The 20,828-nt window shown below is 38.6% G+C and overlaps 1 protein-coding gene across 1 annotated transcript in view; it reads right to left on the bottom strand.

Annotated features, from left to right (window-relative positions):
- LOC121370552 (inositol 1,4,5-trisphosphate receptor type 2-like) overlaps positions 1 to 17,698 on the bottom strand; it is a 132,415-nt gene extending 114,717 nt beyond the window's left edge. Inside the window, 3 exon segments of the mRNA XM_041495896.1 lie at positions 2,641 to 2,765; positions 3,682 to 3,752; positions 17,616 to 17,698. Coding sequence (XP_041351830.1) covers positions 2,641 to 2,765; positions 3,682 to 3,752; positions 17,616 to 17,698 — 279 coding nt within the window.
- Between the last annotated feature and the right edge of the window lie 3,130 nt (positions 17,699 to 20,828).

Here is a 20,828-nt window from a genome sequence, read left to right as displayed (position 1 = left end):
TAATTACTACACTGACTATCTTCTGCCTCCGCACTAGGAGCAATCTACAAGACAGAAAATAGTTATTTCTTTAACAAATCCTGAATAATATTCAATAACGTACTAAGAGTCTTTTGTCTTTGCCCTGTCTTGGACAGAAGTATTGGGTGATGTCAGTGGTTGTGTCCACAATAAGCGTGTTTGAACAGCCATCTGATAAAAGCCAAACAATTACCCACACGCACATACTGTACCTCTGCACTCACAAGCTAGTAATCTCTAACAAAAAATAGTTCTTTCTTTTAACAAATAATTACTACACCAAATTGCCTTCTACCTTTGCATTCAAAGTATAGTTCTTTATTACAATTTTTTTTTTAATTACTACACTAAATGTCCTAAATGTCTTCTGTCTGTTTACTCATAGTAATTTACAATAAAAAGTTATTTCTTTTTAACAAACAAGTACTGCACCAAATATCTTCTGCCTTCACACTTGGAGCAATGTACAAAAAACCCCAAACAACAACAACAACAACAATAACAATAATAATAAATAAATAAATAAATAAATAAAATAAAATAAAATAAAATAAAATAATAATCTTTAAAAAAAATCACAATAATAATAATAATTTTTAAAAATGTTTAGAAACATTTAAACAAATAATTACCACACTAAAATGTCTTCTGCCTTAACACACATATCAATAAATACCTTAATCTTTCTTCAACACATAATTAGGCCTACTAAACTAATATAAATGTTTTCTGCCATAACCCTCAACAATCTACAACAAAGTTCTTTACACCGTGTTTTAATTAACTGTTGAATTTTTATATTGATGTTGTTCATCACTTTAGTTTTGCCTTCACCACTTTGACACTCAATAACCGATGTATGTTTCGTGCTGGGGTGTCGTTTTCATCATTCATTCATTCATTCATTCATTCATTCATTCATTCATCTACAACAAAGAGCTGTGCAACATCAGGGGCGTGTTCATGAGACCGAGCGTTCGCGAACATTTTAACTGGTATCATCGTCTTCTCTGACATTGCATTCATCTAACGTTTGGTGCCATTTACCACTCTAGCGAGCGATCGCTCACCCTATTAAACATGTTTCTTTTCAAAGTATTGTTGTGACCCATGCCACAAAGATAGTTTGCTAAAATACGATATTTAAGCCTATGTATGCCATATGGGTAATATAATATAACTTATGCACATTATATAATGCGCATAATGATCGTACTAAAATTATATCTACTAATCAAAGCCAAGGTTAACCATTTTCTTCTAATTAACAGTCATTATGGTAAATTAATCCGAAGGGACGTAGAAAGTGTAAAAAGTATTGACTTAATGTGCGCTCTGCACTATATGGTCAACGTATAACTAACCCTAGGCAATGAATCACAAATGTGTATCATTGATTATTCATATAGACGAGTAGTAGCCTATGCATATGGTAATCCAATTTCACATAGTGAATGATTCAGTTCAAGTACCATCAACAACATCGTTCGATATCACAAAATTACTCCATAGCCTATGCTGTGTTCGAATGTAATTACCGTTTTGACAAGTTTCTTAACTCAGTTTTGATGATAAGAATTAAAGCACACACTTAACACACGTTCAATTTACGACGATCAATATGTGCAAAAGTGGTGGGAGACTATTTAAAAAAAAAAAAAAATTCCGCAGCATATATTTCAATTGGAAAAATTACTACTTAATAATTTTTAAAAAAAATCAAACTCTCGAGTCGGTAAAATAGCAAATTATTATAAAATAATAATTTAATTGGAGGTGTAGGCCTATCAGAACTATTTTGAATAGATTTTCTACTTTAAAGATATTTTGTTGTATTATTAATAAAAATAGCTAAATTTTAAGTCAGATATATTGTTATTGACTATTTTGAAGGGACTGGAACTGAGCACCCAAACGTAATAACAAAAAGAGAGTTGTAAGTAGGCCTACGAGTTCTGAGCATACCCGAACGCAAATGAAGAACGCAACCTAGCACAGACTTCAGTTCAGCCAGCCGTTTTTCCGCTGACGTTTGCAAACTATTTTGACTGGTTCCCGAAGTAGTCATTCGGTTTACTGTGTAGCGTAAACGCCAATCTACCCCAGCCCCAAGTTCAGCTGGCTAACATGTCGCTAATAGGCTAATGACGTACGCGAACTATTTGATTGGTATTTGATTGCTTCCCGACGTGACCATTTAGTTTAACGTGAAGCGCATAAACCAGTCTAGCGGATAGCAGCGTTTATTCATATTTCATTCATTCTATTTACAGTTATTTTCATGCTTATATCCAATTAAGATTCAATCACACCGTCCCGAGACTGAGCACAAACCTCAGTAATCTGGGCTGTCTGTCCAAGATAGTGGCTTAATTGTTAGTTGAGAGAGAGAGAGAGAGAGAGAGAGAGAGAGAGAGAGAGAGAGAGAGAGAGAGAGAGAGAGAGAGAGAGAGAGAGAGAGAGAGAGAGAGAGAGAGGAGTCGATGTTGTGGCCTTACACCTACCCAGTGGGTCGTAAAAACTCGTTCTGGGTGAAAGCTGGTATCGGGATGCGAACTCAATACCTATGCAAAGTGTTTTATATATATAATGGCGTGATACCGGAAGTGAATAGTTTACCTGGGCTTGCGCCACCGAGTTCTTGAGAAGGATGTCATCTGCAGCTTCGTCTGACTTGGCCTTTAATTTCCGATATTTCTTATCCAATTTGTATCGGTTTGCCACACAGATTTGAAATGTCACAACTAAAAAATAAAAACTCGTTTCAAATGTTTTTAAACACAAGCAAACAATAACACTGAGTATCGGCACTTAAGTAGCCATCCATTTCCCAAATCGGGGTAGGGGCGGGAGTCGAGGGGAGTACTTATTCCTCACTTTTCACACCTTAATTAATATTAATACGACAGAAGACCTCAAATTAAATTCAAATGTCCCAGAAAACATTCATGTCGTGAGGGGAATCATGGGCGTACATGGGGTGTGTGTGTGTGTGTGTGTGTGTGGTGTGTGTGTGTGTGTGTGTGTGTGTTTTGATCGAATCCCCCCCCCCCCCTGAAATCGCTTTTTTTTTATAATTTAATATATCTGACATTATTATATTTACTCAACATAGAAATATATGCCCAATATCTCTGCAATCTATTTTGGAACCCCCCTTTTCAAAACTCAACATAGAAATATATGCCCAATATCTCTGCAATCTATTTTGGAACCCCCCTTTTCTAAATCCTATGTATGCCCATGGGAATCTGTTGAAATATCATCATCATCGATTATTTGTGGGTTAGTTGTTAGTTGTCAATGCTCAGTGAGAGAAGTCGGGTGTAGTGGTCTTACACCTACCTACCCACTGAGTGGTTAAAACTCGCTCTGGGTGGAAGCCGGTACCGAAATGCGAACCCAGTACCTACCAGCCTTATGTCCGATGGCTTAACCACGACACCACCGAGGCTGCTTCGGCTCTTATGCTCTCATAGAACTAGTGTACTTTAATTTTATGTGGCCGTACCGCACGCGCGGCGCCGCACCGCATTCAATGTGAATGCGCCTTAACAGACCCCCCCCCCCAAAAAAAAAAAAAAAAAAAAAACAAACACAAAAAAAACAAAAAAAAAAAAAAAAAAAAAAAAAAAGAACATGCTCCAGTGGTATACTTACTGTGCTGGTCTGCTATGAGTGGTTTGACTCGATCTTGTCTAGCACCTACTGCAACTTCGGAATGTACTGTGCTGCAAGAATAAATAATACAACACCGTATTATAAAATCGTCTTATAAAACCATACTATTTCAGGCGCGTGTGCAGAAATTTTGGCAGATTTGGGGGGGGGGGGGGGGTCTATACTGTGGCAACCGACGTTTAAAGGGGGGGGGGGATAGAAAATCAAATCGATAAAAATAATATATATATAATTTAAAACTCCGCAAGCAGGTCTACAACATTCTTCACTATGGTTGGGTATTGTTGTTTTATTTATAAATTGGCCAATATTTACGAAAATCGCATATAAAAACACACTCAGAACATGTTTTTAAAACATTTTTCCCTTTCTCTTTATGTCAATCCGAACTGGAATTATTGAAGAAAAAACTCAGAAAAAACACAAAACCACCACCCCACAAAAAAAAAAAAAAAAAAAAAAAAAATATTGCAACCCCCCCCCCAACAACAAAAACTCTCAACAAAACAACAACAAACAAACAACAAACAAACAAAAACAACAAATTTTAATTTTCGCTAAGATAAGGTATAAGTAGTACACGATAACACAGGTAAATACTGATGAAAACATTTTTGTAGTTCAAGTAAACTTATAGGTTGAACAAATAATTTGTGTTTTTTTAAGTCCCTGAAGTTTCTATAAAAAGCAGATTTTGCCTTAATCTGTACATTGCATACTACTTTCATTCACCTCGTTGTAATATATATGTGAGAACTGCAGCAGCAAAAATCGATTAATTATTAACAGACAACACTGTCATTTTACAAATCCCTTTTCTTTCGCAGTTGTATTACACCACACTGTATAGCAGTAAAACCAGCAGCTTCCAGGAAACGGGCAAACATCCCGACACGTCGGCAGCGAAATTAATACCGCACAATCCAGAGTGTAGAAATGCCCGTGAAAGAGGTTATTAAACAGCATTATCTTCCTTATTGACGGTGTTTTTTTGGGTAACAATGGTGTTAAAATGACATGCGCGAACGACACGACGTCGCCCTGGTAACCCCAAGGAGATGTCACAATACACTGACACTGTTTTGATGCCGAATCGTCTTTGTGTGTTGCTAGTCTTGAAACTGTTTGTATACAGCGCATTTGTGTGTCATAAAATATTCCTTAAAGATATTTCGTCTTCTTAAAGGGACATTCCTGAGTTTGCTGTAATTTTTAAGATGTTATCGACTAACAGAGACTTTTTGACGACTGTAATTACATATCAATTATATTTTTCTGCATAAAATATTAGTGGCTGTATATTAAACGTGTTTCTGATCGTTCTAATATTTGTGCTAGGTTAATTTTCATTTTATTTCCTAAAATACGTACGCACGAAATTATTTGAAGACAAAATCCAGTTTGAGCTTCTTACAAATATGAAGACGAAACACATTGAATATACAGACACTGATATTCTAAACCAGAAAATATATTTAATATGTAAGTTTAATCGTAGAAATATTTTATTAGTCGGAAACATCTTACAATGCAGCCAACTCGGGAATGTCCCTTTAAAACATAGTACAGGATGTTTCTGAGTATGTAATGAAATTCGGCCGGCAATCGATAACTCAAGATTTTTCATATTTTATTTTGAAGTGCTTCCTGTCGTAAAAATCGCTAGAAGTCCTTGTGGTACATACTAAAGCCATCGATGTACCAGTCGCACGGCACGGGTTGGGGACGAGGAATAACCCTAGCCCATTGAGGGCGATCGATCCAGCGACCAATGGCTCCTCAAGCTTGCGATCTACTCACTGTAGATGTTTTCTATATGTATGTACAATACACTGATTGGTATTGAGCAACATCCAGTCCCAAGACTGATTATTACAAAGTTAAAGTTTGTTTTGTTTAAGGAAAGGAAAGGAAATGTTTTATTTAACGACGCACTCAACACATTTTATTTACAGTTATATGGCGTCAGACATATGGTTAACGACCACACAGATATTGAGAGAGGAAACCCGCTGTCGCAACTTCATGGGCTACTCTTTTCGATTAGCAGCTAGGGATCTTTTATATGCACCATCCCACATACAGGATAGCACATACCACGGCCTTTTATATACCAGTCGTGGTGCACTGGCTGGAACGAGAAATAGCCCAATGGGCCCACCGACGAGGATCGATCCCAGACCGACCGCGCAGCAAGCGAGCGCTGTACCACTGAGCTACGCCCTGCCCCTGTTTTGTTTAACGAAACCACTACAGCATTGTCAGAACATTGATTTATTTGAATCATCGGCTACTGGATAGGTTTGACATATAGTCTTGGAGAGGAAATCCGCTGCGTGTTTCCATTAGTGGCAAGGGATCATTTATATGCACCATCACACAGAAAGTATAGCACAAGCCATGGCCTTTGATACACTAATCGTGACCAAGTGGCTGGAACAAGAAATAGCCCAACGGGCCCACCGACGAGGATCGATCCCAGACCGCACATCGGGATAACGTTATACCACTGGACAACGCCCATCCTACTGATTATTACAAATGTACAAAACTATTCTTTGCACCAGTATTGAAAGTATCCCCTGAATAGCAGCTCTAAATTGGCATTTTTTGGATGTAAATTTCAAAATTATCCCCTTAATTTTGTTGTCCCGGAGCAAGTCACTGGCTGTCCAGAAACTGGCTGTCCAGAAACAGGCCCCGGGACGGACATGCTCGAAACTAGTGGTATATGAGCATGTTAAAATTATTCGCACTCGCACTCTAAATTGGCTTGTAAAATATTAAACATGTTTTCAGTTTTCAGGTCATTCGACCGAAATCCTAAAACTGACTTAGGACGTTAGAGAGGTCGACGAGTCCTACTTCAACAACCAATCTAATTGCTTCAGAGCCGTATCTAGGACTTTTTGTGGGTGTGTGTGTGGGGGGGGGGGGGGAGACAACTGAGTAGTTAATAGTCTAAAACTCCTTAAACGGTTAACAAGAGACTTTTCTTCAAGTTTCTATAAAATGTTTCGGGGGTGGGGGGGGGGGGGGGGGGGGCAGTTGTCCTGTGCTTGTCACAGAATCAGCTTACCAGCAGCCAATGCAGCTAATTTTTACATACATGTACATAAATTGCGTGCAGTAAATTGTTATTATAAATTGTACCACAGGGAATTATTACGAACAGGGCAATGTGCGGACTACATCCAATACCTTTCTGACGTCGGCACCAGCTGGTTACTGTGCACCAATTATCGTGTGTGAGTGTTTGGCCTTGGAGGTCTAATTAAGAGATATTACCTGGTCCGCGGTGAAATGAAACAACTACGTAGAGAGAAAATCCATACCGGACATGGACATAACGGATTGGACCCAGGGACGTAAACAGAAAGAGGAAGTGGTTCGTTTGCAGGGTGGTATCTAGCGGTGGACAGGGGGAATTATCTCCAACGTTACAGGGGGCGGGACGTAGCCCAGTAGTAAAGCGTTCACTTGATGCGCGGTCGGTTTGGGATCGATCCCCGTCGGTGGCCCCATTGGACTATTTCCCGTTCCAGTCAGTGCTCCACAACTGGTATAACAAAGGCCGTGGTATGTACTATCCTGTCTGTGGGATGGTGCATATAAAAGATGTCTTGCTGCTAATCGAAAAAGAATAGGCCATGAAGTTGTGACAGCGGGTTTCCTCTCTATATATGATATACCTGTGTGGTTCTTAACCATGTCTGACGCCATGTAACCGTAAATAAAATGTGATGAGTGCGTCGTTACATAAACATGTCCTTCCTCCAACGTCCCATTATCTTCACAAAAATATAAAAGCGTGCTCTTTTGACAGAAAAGAAAAACAATAGAAAACTAAAATTATTTAACGACGCACTCAGCGCATTTTAATTACGGCTATATGGCCTTGGATATATGGTCAAGGCTACTAATACTCGGAGAGAAAACCCGCTGCCGTAATTTTAACTTGAAAGAGGCTGACAGAACGGGATTGAGGAGAAAGAGGGAGGGAGGAGAGGGAGTCGAACAAAACACACATATAAACACATAGACATAGACATAGACATAGACACACACACACACACACACACACACGGATACACACAGACACACATACATATACACATACATATGCACGCAAACACACACACAGAAACATACAGAAACACACACAGACACACCGACATACACACACACACATACACATACACACACACACAAAACCCCACCCACACACATACACACAAACAGACACATACACGCACATACAGACACACACACCAACACACACACAAAGAAAGAAAGAAACAAAAGAAACATAACAAAAACACTGACATTTGGTTCTCCGAGGAAATAGCCCAAATAGGATTAGTCCAAGATATAAAGTCGTACGTGATTAAATACCGTGAAGTTATTTACATACCGGCATTGTTATCTGTCAGGGGCACTGTAGCATACACATACAGTATAATGTGTATTGTACGTAGACTAATATGTAGTGTATGTGCATTGTATGTAGTATACCGGTATATGTATTGTATCAGCATGTATTTTGGCAACAGGTACATACGCTCTGTCCCAGACCCACTGTCGTTTTACCCTACTCTGCTGAAAAACCCCACATTACATTGCCAGAAAAGGAATATTTATTTAATGACACTCCATCGCAAAAAAAACAAAAAACAACAACAAACAAACAAAAAAAAGAAGCAAAAAAAAAGAAGGAATAAACCCTGACTATTTGGTGTCTAATATATGATATGGTTATTTCGATAGGAAACCAACTTCAGCCCAATTATCTATTCCTATCGAAAAAAACTAAACAAGCAAAAGATCTTATAAGTTTGAGTGTTTTGTTTAACGACACCACTAGAGCACGTATATTTATTAATCGTCATGGCTATTGGATATCAAACATTTGGTAATTCTGACATATAATCTTAGAGAGGAAACCAGCTACAGTTTTCCATTAATAGCAAGGGACAAGATAGCATATATTATCACGGCCTTTGATATACCAGTCGTGGCGCACTGGCTGGAACGAGAAATAACCCAATGGGCTCGCTGACGGGGATCGATCCCAGACCGAATGCGCATTAGGCGAGCACTTTACCAATGGGCTACGTCCCGCCCCGGGATCTTATACAAGCAGGACAGTATATACCACGGACGGGATGAAAGTTACAGTTTGTTTTGTTTAACGACACCACTAGAGCACATTGATTAATTAATCATCGGCTACTGAATGTCAAACATTTGATAATTCTGACTCGTCGTCAGGGGCGAGGCGTAGCCCAGTGGTACAGCGCTCGCTTGATGCACGGTCGGTTTTGGATCGATCCCCGTCAGTGGGCCCATTGCGCAATTTCTCGTTCCAGCCAGTGCACCACGACTAGTACATCAAAGGCCGTGGTATGTGCTATCCTGTCTATGGGATGGTGCATATAAAAGATCCCTTGCTGCTAATGGAAAAATGTAGCGGGTTTCCTCTCTAAGACTGTGTCAAAATGACCATATGTTTGACATCCAAATAACCGATGATTAATAAATCAATGTGCTCTAGTGGTGTCGTTAAACAAAACAAACTTCTTTTTTCCCCAAAAAGGGCCATCCATGTATTCCAAAGTAAAGTAACATACATTATAGTGTTCGTTCAGAGACACCCATTGGGCTGTTTCTCGTTCCAGCCAGTGCATCACGACTGGTATATCAAAGGCCGTGGTATGTACTACCCTGTCTGGGATGGTGCATATAAACGATCCCTTGCTGCTAATCGAAAAGAGTACCCAATGAAGTGGCGACAGCGGGTTTCCTCTCTCTCTATATCTGTATGGTCCTTAACCACATGTCTGAGGCCATATAACCGTAAATAAAATGTGTTGAGTGCGTCGTTAAATAAAACATTTCCTTCCTTTGTTCAGAGACAACCTACCGACCAAAATATTACATCTTCCCTGATAAAATTTTAAATCAGTTAAATCCATTTCACTTGTATTGATAAGTTAACCACTAGATTTTCGGGACACTTAGATTCGCGTCTGCTACCAAAGACAGTATTGAGTATGCTTGTAAAAGTATATATATTATATACATGTATGTGACAATACTGTGAACTAAAAATAGCACCCTCCCCTAGACCCGCGCCTACCACCAAGATTAGTATTGAGCATGCCTGTAAGCGTGTATATCTGACGATATTGTACCCTGGGAATATCACTACCCCCTAGATCCGCGCTTTCCACCAAGGTCAGTATTGAGCATGCCTGTAAGTGTGTATATCTGACGATATTGTACCCTGGAAATAGCACTCTCCTAGATCCGCGCCTGTCACCAAGGTCAGTATTGAGCATGCCTGTAAGTGTGTATATCTGACGATATTGTACCCTGGAAATGGCACCCTCCCCTAGAACCGCGCCTGTCACCAAGGTCAGTATTAAATTTTGTTAGCATGCTTGTATGGGTGTATATCTGACGATAGTGTACACTGGAAATAGCACCCTCCCCTAGAACCGCGCCTGTCACCAAGGTCAGTATTAATTTTTTTTAGCATGCTTGTAAGGGTGTATATCTGACAATAGTGTACACTGGAAATAGCACTGATTAATCTATATAGTCTATTGAGTATCGGAGTCGCTCAAGCGTGGCACATCACACAAAGCATTTCAATCATTTGTCTGTCATAGATCCATTTCTTGTGCCCTTTGCACCCATCGTCTTAGTGTTATTGTAGACTCTTTATAGCCGTAGAATGATTCTATCAACACAAGAAATCCTTCTTGTCGGCTTTTAATATGAAATCCCGAGTTCTAGATTAACAAAGGAAAAAGATTGTCGATTTTAAAGACATCAAAACACAATTTAAACTGGAGCACCTTAGTGACTACCAAAAAATAATTGCAACACTTGATCTAGAATTAAACGAAAAAACCCCGGCTACTGCCACATTACATTTACCTATTATGTTATGTTCTGTTATGTTATAGGGATTAACGTGCATATTCAGAGCAAGCTGTAAATAGCGCACGTCTGTCATGGGCACAGGTGCCGGCTCCTCCGGCTAGGACAGGAAAAGGTTTGTGTGGGTGGGACAAAGGACCGCCTGCACTGGTAGGTGCAAGAGAGCACTAGCAGCCCGATGTCATGTCATAGGGTTTTACATGCACATTCAGAACAAGCTGTTGTAGCGCTCGCCAGCAGCCCGACCGGCTAACAGGCTCTTTATAGACCGGCTAACAGGCTCTTTATAGACCAGCTAACAGGCTCTTTATATAAGCAGTTTTTCCCCATACAGAACAGCACATAGTATCATGGTCTATCATAGTCGTAGAAAATTCAGTGAGACCACCGAGGGGATTCGATCGTACGAAACATCGCACCTCAGACAAACATTCTGATCTCGCCAGAGAATATATGGAGTTGCATGTTGTTTTGTTACCATGATATATTTTAACACTTAATAGTCTTTGGTTAAACACAGTTGTAAGTTCTACGAGGAAGGAAACTGTTGAGTTGTATGTTGTTTTGTTACCATGATATATTTTAACACTTAATAGTCTTTGGTTAAACACTGTTGTAAGTTCTACGAGGAAGGAAACTGTTGAGTTGTATGTTGTTTTGTTACCATGATATATTTTAACACTTAATAGTCTTTGGTTAAACACTGTTGTAAGTTCTACGAGGAAGGAAACTGTTGAGTTGTATGTTGTTTTGTTACCATGATATATTTTAACACTTAATAGTCTTTGGTTAAACACTGTTGTAAGTTCTACGAGGAAGGAAACTGTTGAGTTGTATGTTGTTTTGTTACCATGATATATTTTAACACTTAATAGTCTTTGGTTAAACACAGTTGTAAGTTCTACGAGGAAAGAAACTGTTGAGTTTTATGGTGTTTTATTACCGTGGTACATCTAACACTTAATATTGTCTTTAATTAAACGCAGTTATAAGTTCTATATATTTAAAGCACTCGAAGAAACAATTTCACTGTGAACGGACTCGAAATAGAACATTTTCACTTATCATAATTCTATACAGTATAGCTGATATTTTCGATGCCTTTTCGGTAATCAACGTGGCCCAAAATTTAGTATCCTAATTCGTTATCTTCATATCTAATGGAAAAGCTCCTAATACTCCATAACTCATGGGCAGTGTTGTACTCTTTCAATATATCTCTTTAAAAATGTAATTGTATTTGTTCAATGTTTTGATTAGTACCAAAGCCCCAAATTTCCAAAGAATATAAAATGATAGGGACAATACTGCTTTCAAAATTTCGTAATTGAAAATCTGTATGTAAATTTAGATTCCTGGTTCTAATATTTAGTAAAGTCAATCCTTTTTTAGCCTGCGAGAAAAGAGTCTTTTTGCTTGGACAAACGATCCGTTTCTTGTAAATAGAATTCCTGCATATTAAATTGTATAGCTATCAACAATATCTAATATATCTTTGTAAAGTAGCATAGTAATTATTATAAATAGATCAGTATTGTTATGTTCGTACTATAATTTAACCCCTTTTAATTATTCATCCAATACTACATCTTCTAAATCATTTCAATATATAGCGAATAATATGGGTGTAAGATATTCGCTCTGACGTACACCATTTTGACATAAAAAAATATGGAGAGAAACTGTTTTTAATTTATGTTGTTTTATTGCCATTGTTAAAAGATCTCAGAAAGATCATAGCGAATAAGCAATTTCTTATCCAGCATAACTCGATATTTATTTACAAAGCACCTGTATTATTTAATTAGGTAATAAGGTATATGGGTCAAATTTATGATATAAAGGTGAACTGGTTTAAAAAAAAATTATTGGTGGGAGGAGAGTGGGGACAGACCAAATATACAAACTTGACAAAATTTGTGTTTAAATTCAGTAGATCTAAGTACAATTAAATTTCAACTTCACCTAATTTAAAAAAAACTTACAAACTAAATTTTTTTCATCCATTAATTAACAGTTGGAATGTTGTAAAATGTGGCCATTTCCTTATTCAAATTTTGGAACTATGACGGCTCATATAGACTGGACGCGGCGCCTTAAAGGGAAATTCCTGAGTTTGCTGCAATTTTTTAGATGTTATCGACTAACAAAGACTTTTTAACGATTGTAATTACATATCAAATATATTTTTCTGCATACAATATTAGTGGCTGTATATTAAACGTGTTTCTGATCGTTCTAATATTTGTACTAGGTTAAATTTCATTTTATTTCCTAAAATCCAGTTTGGGCTTCTTACAAATATTAAGACGACTAGAAAGACATTGAATATACAGACACTGATATTCTAAACCAGAAAATATATTTAATATGTAAGTTTAATCGTAGAAATATTTTATTAGTCGAAAATATCTTACAATGCAGCAAACTCGGGAATGTCCCTTTAACACACAATTTAGACCTTGGGGAAAGGCTCATATTATATATAGACGGGATGCGGTGCGTGCGTGCGATCTGGAAATAATAAAAATAATACATTGGAAGAACGACACACTCAAGACAATAGTCGGACCGCATTCAGTCTATATGAGCCCTGTGAGTGTATTCTCACCATATGGAGGCCTACCTTGGCTTTATAACAGGTTCATTAATAATCACAAGTTAGGTATGAGCAAATGGTGTGCAGAAAAATATCCGCCCGCCCCCCCCCCAACCTAACCCTAACCACTAACACTAACACTAACACTAACACTAACACTAACCCTAACCCTAACCCTAACCCTAACCCTAACCCTAACCCTAACCCTAACCCTAACCCTAACCCTAACCCTAAACCCTAACCCTAACCCCTGACCCTAACTAAAAATGATACGGGGGGGGGGGGGGGGGGACCGGGCGGATATTATACCCCATTTTGTTTTTCTTTGGAATTCGAGACGGGGATGAGGTTGGAACAAAGACTAGACCTGATATGGCCACATTTTAATTTCTTTTTTCATTTGTTAGGGAAAGATTTCAACCAACATTCCTTTCCGTTAATAACACTCGTTGTTTAAACAATGGTCGGGAGTGTAGTTACGGAAACACGCAATGCCTTGGTAACACTGTTTGACTTCAGGATAATCCGACAAGTCTCGTGACCGATATTCAAACAGACCAACGAAAGTAAAAGCGACGTCACACGATACGATACGATTTGTTTGTTTGTTTTGTTTAACGAAAGGAAGGAAATGTTTTATTTAACGACGCCCCTGCACGCCTTCATGGCTAACCTCACCGGGGGCAGGGGGGCAGGGGCGGATAACATTCTCTTTGAGAATGGCCAATACAGCACAAATTGAAGTTTAGAGTAAAAATTCGGTGTCCCACAAAATTCTGTTTGATATTTGTGGTATTTGTAACGATTTGCACAGTTCTTTCCACCGACAGTTTTTGTTTAAACCTTGAATTTTTATATTGATGTTGATCATCACTTTATTTATTTGCATTACCATAGTTTGACACCCAATAGCCGATGTATTTTTCGTGCTGGGGTGTCGTTAAACATTCATTCATTCATTATTTAACGACGCACTCAACACATTTTATTTACGGTTATATGGCGTCGGACATAGGATTAAGGACCACACAAATATTGAGGGAGAAAACCCTCTGTCGCCACTTCATGGGCTACTCGTTTCGATTAGCAGCAAGGGATCTTTTATTGTTTAATGACACCGCTAAAGCACATTCGGCTATTGGATGTCAAACATTTGGTAATTTTAACAAATAGTCTTAGAGAGGAAACCCGCTGCATGTTTCCATTAGTAGAAAGGGATCTTTTATATGCACCATCCCACAGACAGGATATCACATACCACGGCCTTTGATATACCAGTCGTGGTGCACTGGCTGGAACGAGAAATAACCCAATGGGCCCATCGACGGGGATCGATTCCAAACCGACAGCGCATCAAGCGAGCGCATTGTACGAGAATAGCCAATTGTGACGAGACAACTTTGTTGTACAATCGTCTGTTCTCATACGAATCACTTGTATAGTATGGCGTCACCTTAATTTAAAGCTCGATGTTGTTCGAGATAGCAGTGTTTGAATAAACATCGTCGCAGTTTCCCACCACGTGATCTACACTTTCTCCTAATATTTGTCAAAATTTTTTTTTTTTTTTTTTTTTTAAGTTTAATTCATTCATTCATTCAAAGTAAGGTGTCAAGCACGCTGTCCTGGGCACACACCTCAGCTATCTAAGCTGTCTGTCCAGGAGAGTGGGTTAGTTGTTAGTGAAAGAGAAGAAGGTGTAGTGGTCTTACACCTATACCCATTGAGTCGTTAAAAACTCGTTCTGGGTAGGAGCCGGTACCGGGCTGCGAATCCTGTACCTACCAGCCTTATGTCCGATTACTTAACCACGACGCCACCGACTTGCCATTTTGTATATTCAAGTTGACTAGCGCTCACGCCTGAGATGCATAGGTCGCAGGATCAATCTGTTGTGATTGCTCAATGGAATCGGTCTATTTGCCCCATACCAACCAGTGCTCCATGGGTGGTAATCTACTGCGGTTGTATATGGGCGTGAATATAAAGATTACTTGCTGCTTTACCGATAGGTGTTGCTTTTATATGCTGGCAGCACGGTTTCCTCTCCTCTTAGACCCAGTGTTTGCCTGTAACCCTATGGTTATACACAAAACACAGAGGCGGATCCACTGGGGGGAACCAGGGAGGATATCCCCCCCCCCAGTCACATTGTGCACAAAACACTAAGTATCCCTCCTTTTCTTTTCTTACAAAACAGTGTTAAATTAAATTTGTGTTTTCGCGGGGGCGGGATGTATCCCCAGTGGTAAAGCCAGCTCGCTGAATATAAGTGTTGATATATTAATCGATCACCGCCTCGGTTTTAACCAATTGTCCTCTATTTCTCGTTCTTTAGTGCTCACAACTAGTATAACATTTTCTGTGGTATGTGCTATTAGTTTCAGAGTGGTGAATATAAAAGTGAATCCCTTTACTTGTAAATAAATTATTTTATATTTTTGACTGGTTTTGAGCTATTGGGCTATTTCTTGTTCTGACGCCAGTGTTACCACGACTGGTATATCAACGTTCATGTGCTGTCCTGTCTATGGCTCTCTTACAGTCAAAGTACTCGGGCAACTAATAAAGAAAAATGTAGCGGGTTTCCTCTCTAAGACTATATGTCGAAATTATCAAATGTTTGACATCCAATAGCCGATGATTACTAAAGCAATGTGCTCTAGTGGTGTCGTTAAAAACAAAATTTTCACGATTTAATACATGTGCCTTTCGTTTCCCAAAAACCCCATCCTGATTTAGGGTTAGAGTTAGTTTTAGAGTTAATAGTTTTAGGGTTAGGGTGACGTTTCATCTTATATCAGGGGAGGTGAGTAACAGGCGAATATCTTATATCTTTCCATAGGGACAATGCTGATGCTATAATCCTAGTCTATGTAATTCAGCTCACATGGCGTAACAGGAAAATGCGATTGAAAAAGCAACTTATCATAAGCGAACGAAACGGGGGGGGGGGGGGGGGGGGGGGGGACTGGGGGGGGCAGAATGGGGGGGGGGGTACTGCTGAAGCAAAACCTCAAATTCGGGCAAAAATAATACAGATATACGGGTAAAAAAAAAAACCTGGACAATATCCTGCACACGCTCCTGTGTTTTCCAGATAGACAAAGATAGCATTTTTAAATAAAAAATATATTATGCCACCTGCTCGCGTCTCTTTAACACAACATTCAAGCACATTTTAAATTGCGGGTCTTATAGTTCGTAGAGGGGGGGACGTAGCCCAGTGGTAAAGCGCTCGCTTGATGCGCGGTCGGTTTGAGATCGATCCCCGTCGGGGGGCCCATTGGATTATATCTCGTTCCAGCCAGTGCACCACGACTGGTATATCAAAGGCCGTGGTATTTGTTATCCTGTCTGTGGCAAAGTGCATATAAACGATCCCTTGCTGCATTTGGAAAAATGTAGCGGGTTTCCTCTGATGACTACGTGCCAGAATTATCAAATTTTTTAATGTTTGACATCCAATAGTCGATGATTAATTAATCAGTGTGCTCTAGTGGTGTCGTTAAACAAAAACTTTATAGTTCAGAGGGTTGGTAAAATTTTATATCTCCAATAATTTCAAACTATTAATTTTGGGGTAATATTGGTAATAGGAACATATGCACCAAGATTTCCTATTCGATATCCCCCCCCCCCCCCCCAACACACACACCACCACCACCCCCACCACCACCCATCCCCGTGTTTACTTCTGAGTCTGTTCGGATTAACTTCTGTAATCGGCTTTTCACCGTTGAATCGTAACTTAATAACTTAAGTCGATTTACAAAGGCTAGCATTATGGCATCAACATTGTTTGCTAATTTCTCTAGTTCTTTCTTTTGTCTGGTTTTTTTTTTTAATCGCTCTCGATATTTCAGATGTGTTTTGTCTTTTTCTTTCTTTCTTTCTATCTTTTCTTTCTTTCCTTTCTTTCTTTCTTCCTTTGTTTGTTTCTTTCTTTCATTTTCTTACTCTCCTTTTTTCTTCTGATGTATGTATCTATGTATGTATGTATGTATGCATGTATGTATGCATGTATGCATGTATGCATGCATGTATGCATATATGCATGCATGCATTTATGTATGTATGTATTTATGTTTGAATATCTGTATATTTTATGTATGTATGTATGTATGTATGTATGTATGTATGTATGACTCGTATATAAAATTATATATTGTATGATTATATATTGTGTTTATGTACATGTATGTGCGTGTGCATGAAAATAATAATTAGATAAGTAGCAGTGGGCTATAAAGTAACCGAGAAGTGCTCTAGCCATAGGTATATTATTGATAGTATTCACTGTTTTAACACATAGACTCGACAGAGCATAGCTTCATAAATAAACACCTGTACACCACAAACTCACCTTGATTGCGAAGCTAAAACAAATCCGTTTGACTCCTCCGAAAAGAGACAGACATTGTCTCCTATACTCAACGTATCGTCCATATTTCTTATCGTTGCTTATCCACTCGAGACGAACCGCAAAACTACAACAAACATTCCAAAACTCCTGTTTCCACAAGCCTTATAACATCCAAACACTTGTCAGTTAACCGGTGACTATTCCGCAACGTCATATTCCACTCATAGTCATACTTCGTGGTTCGAGAAATACGTACGAAAGTAAAAGACAACAAGCGCTTTCTTTTTACCCCAGTGTGTGTAATATAAAAGCGAGTTTATGCCTTTAACCTGTCGATATTAGCTGGTTAGAGAAAAACACCGACCTGACAACCAATCACCTGTATGGCGACTCTATTGATCGGCGAAAGACGCTCATTTAGACAGGTAGCAACAGGTAAGGTGTATGTGGAATTGAACGCCAGGAGAGAACAATGGGTGGAAAATGGGGGTAATCTGAAGCGACCTGTTGTAACGTACGTAACGTGGGTGCTGACTTGCATGTATTAATTGCATTGCGCGTCTTGTTGTGGAGAGAATAAGACCAAGCTTATAATTAAAATCACTGCTTTTTACTTTTTTTTTTTTTTTTTACAGATTTTAACATGTATTTTACTATAAGGCACGGTACAAACCATAAGAAATTTACGATTAAAAGCAGTGTCTGGCACTGTATTTTCTTTTCTAGAATGTATCATATTTTACTGATACAAAAATAATAAATAAATGAAAATGAGAAGATGAATATATATATATACACACACCAATAAAGTCATCGCTGTATATTAAGTTGTTTTTCCAGGAAACCGAGGGGTGTTGCTATTATGTTTAATAATATTATAACATTGAATATAAATTACATAAAGTACCGGCCTCGGTGGCGTCGTAGCAGGCCATCGGTCTACAGGCTGGTAGGTACTGGGTTCGGATCCCAGTCGAGGCATGGGATTTTTAATCCAGATACCGACCCCAAACCCTGAGTGAGTGCTCCGCAAGGCTCAATGGGTAGGTGTAAACCACTTGCACCGACCAGTGATCCATAACTGGTTCAACAAAGGCCATGGTTTGTGCTATCCTGCCTGTGGGAAGCGCAAATGAAAGATCCCTTGCTGCTAATCGGAAGAGTAGTCCATGTAGTGGCGACAGCGGGTTTCCTCTCAAAATCTGTGTGGTCCTTAACCATATGTCTGACGCCATATAACCGTAAATAAAATGTGTTGAGTGCGTCGTTAAATAACACATTTCTTTTTTTCTTATAAATTACATAAAATGAAAAAATATATTTATGGAAACTATATAGTACTATAGACGGGGAGAGGATCACACTTGTCAACAAATATAGTTCCAATGATAACCCAGATCTTTATGAAAACATTTAAAAATTAATTTAAGAATTTGAAATTGAAAAAATATATTATATGTTGGGGACTTCAATTTTGTGATTAATCAAAATTTAGATACCAAAAAAAGAGGCACATATTAACAGTCCTAAAGCCAAAGATAAAATATTAGACAATGTCGAAAGATTTGGTTTTAAGGACCCATTTCGTGAACTTCATCCGTAATTGAAAAGGTATACTCTAGATCTATTCGATTTTAAAGCATCAATAAAACAATGGATAAAAATATGTTTTATAATAATTCTGAAGTCTAGAATAATGCAAAATGGTTTCTTATTTGAAAGTTTTAACTTAGAAAGAGCTGCAGACAAGGCGATCCCCTCTCCCCCTATATTTTTATAATCTGTACTGAGGTACTTGCGATATTTATTGTACTGTTGGGCTGTTTTTAAATACCCCCTTCCCCCAACTTTGTTGTTGTTGTTGATTTTTTTTTTTTTTTCTGTGGATATTATTTATAGTATTTACATTTTTATAATTAAAAGCACTGCCACACCTTTTCTAGAGTGTGACATATCTTATTAATAAAATATCGATTTATAATTACATATACTTTAAGCATAGCCTTTACCAGAATTTAACTTATGTTACTAATTGATACAAAGGCCAACGCAAATGTACGTTTTAGCTATCAGCAGTAGCTCAGTGTCCTGATACTTCTATATTAACGGTCGTGGTATGTGCTGTCCTGTGTGTAGAGAAATGCATTCAAAAGACCCGTTGCTATTCTGTAGTTCAGCCTATAAGGCAGAAGCGGGTTTCTTCTCTCACGCTCAAGACAAAGTCGCAAAAAAACCCACCCCAATATGTACTGAGAAGCCTGTAGCTTAAAGCAATAAATTTATATATTCGTAGTTTAAAAATGTGCTGTGGTGTCATTAAACAAACAGTTCTTTCCTTTCGTACTTGGAAATGGAAATGTTTTATTTAACGACGCACTCAACACATTTTATTTACGGTGATATGGCGTCGGACATATGGTTAAGAACCACACATATATTGAGAGAGGAAACCCGCTGTCGCCACTTCATGGGCTATTCTTTTCGATTAGCAGCAAGGGATCTTTTATATGCAACATATCATAGACAGGACAGCACATACCACGGCCTTTGATGTACCAGTCGTGGTGCACTGGCTGGATTTCCCACATGGAACCGCGACTAGAATACATAACTAAATATAGGAAAGAAAAGAGTTACGTAAACATTTTAGACTTTGGGGAAATCACTGACATACTAGTAATTATTATTGCTGGAAGTTTTTCAGTCAACATGAAACTAATTTCCGGCAGTGTGGCTGTTCCAGTTACTGCCGTTTCAGACGAAGAGTTAATTTGCATAATATTATGGCCTGCACGACGTATCACTGACCTTGGTCTTTGGTGTATGTATTAAGCAAATGTAAAAATGATGTGCAACACATGACCATCTAGATTATGACATTGCAAATACACGTGTGTGTGTGTGTGTGTGTGTGTGTGTATTTGTATTTGTGTATTTTCATGTGTTTGCCTGTGTGTATGCGTGTGTGTGTCACTGTGTGTGTGTGTGTGCGCGTCACGGTGTGTGTGTGTCTCACTGTGTGTGTCAATGTGTGTGTGTGTGTGTGTGTGTGTGTGTGTGTGTTTATGTGTGTGTCTGTTTATGTGTGTGTGTCTGTCTGTATGTCTATGTATGTGTGTCACAACGTGTGTGTGTCACTGTGTGTGCGTCACTGTGTGTGTCACTGTGTTTGTGTGTGTGTGTGTGTGTGTTTGTATGTATGTTTGTGTGTAT

This window comes from Gigantopelta aegis, chromosome 1, assembly GCF_016097555.1.
Source record: "Gigantopelta aegis isolate Gae_Host chromosome 1, Gae_host_genome, whole genome shotgun sequence".
Classification (NCBI taxonomy): domain Eukaryota; kingdom Metazoa; phylum Mollusca; class Gastropoda; order Neomphalida; family Peltospiridae; genus Gigantopelta; species Gigantopelta aegis.
Note: the sequence above shows the minus strand (reverse complement) of the source record. Positions and strands in the feature narration are given on the sequence as shown.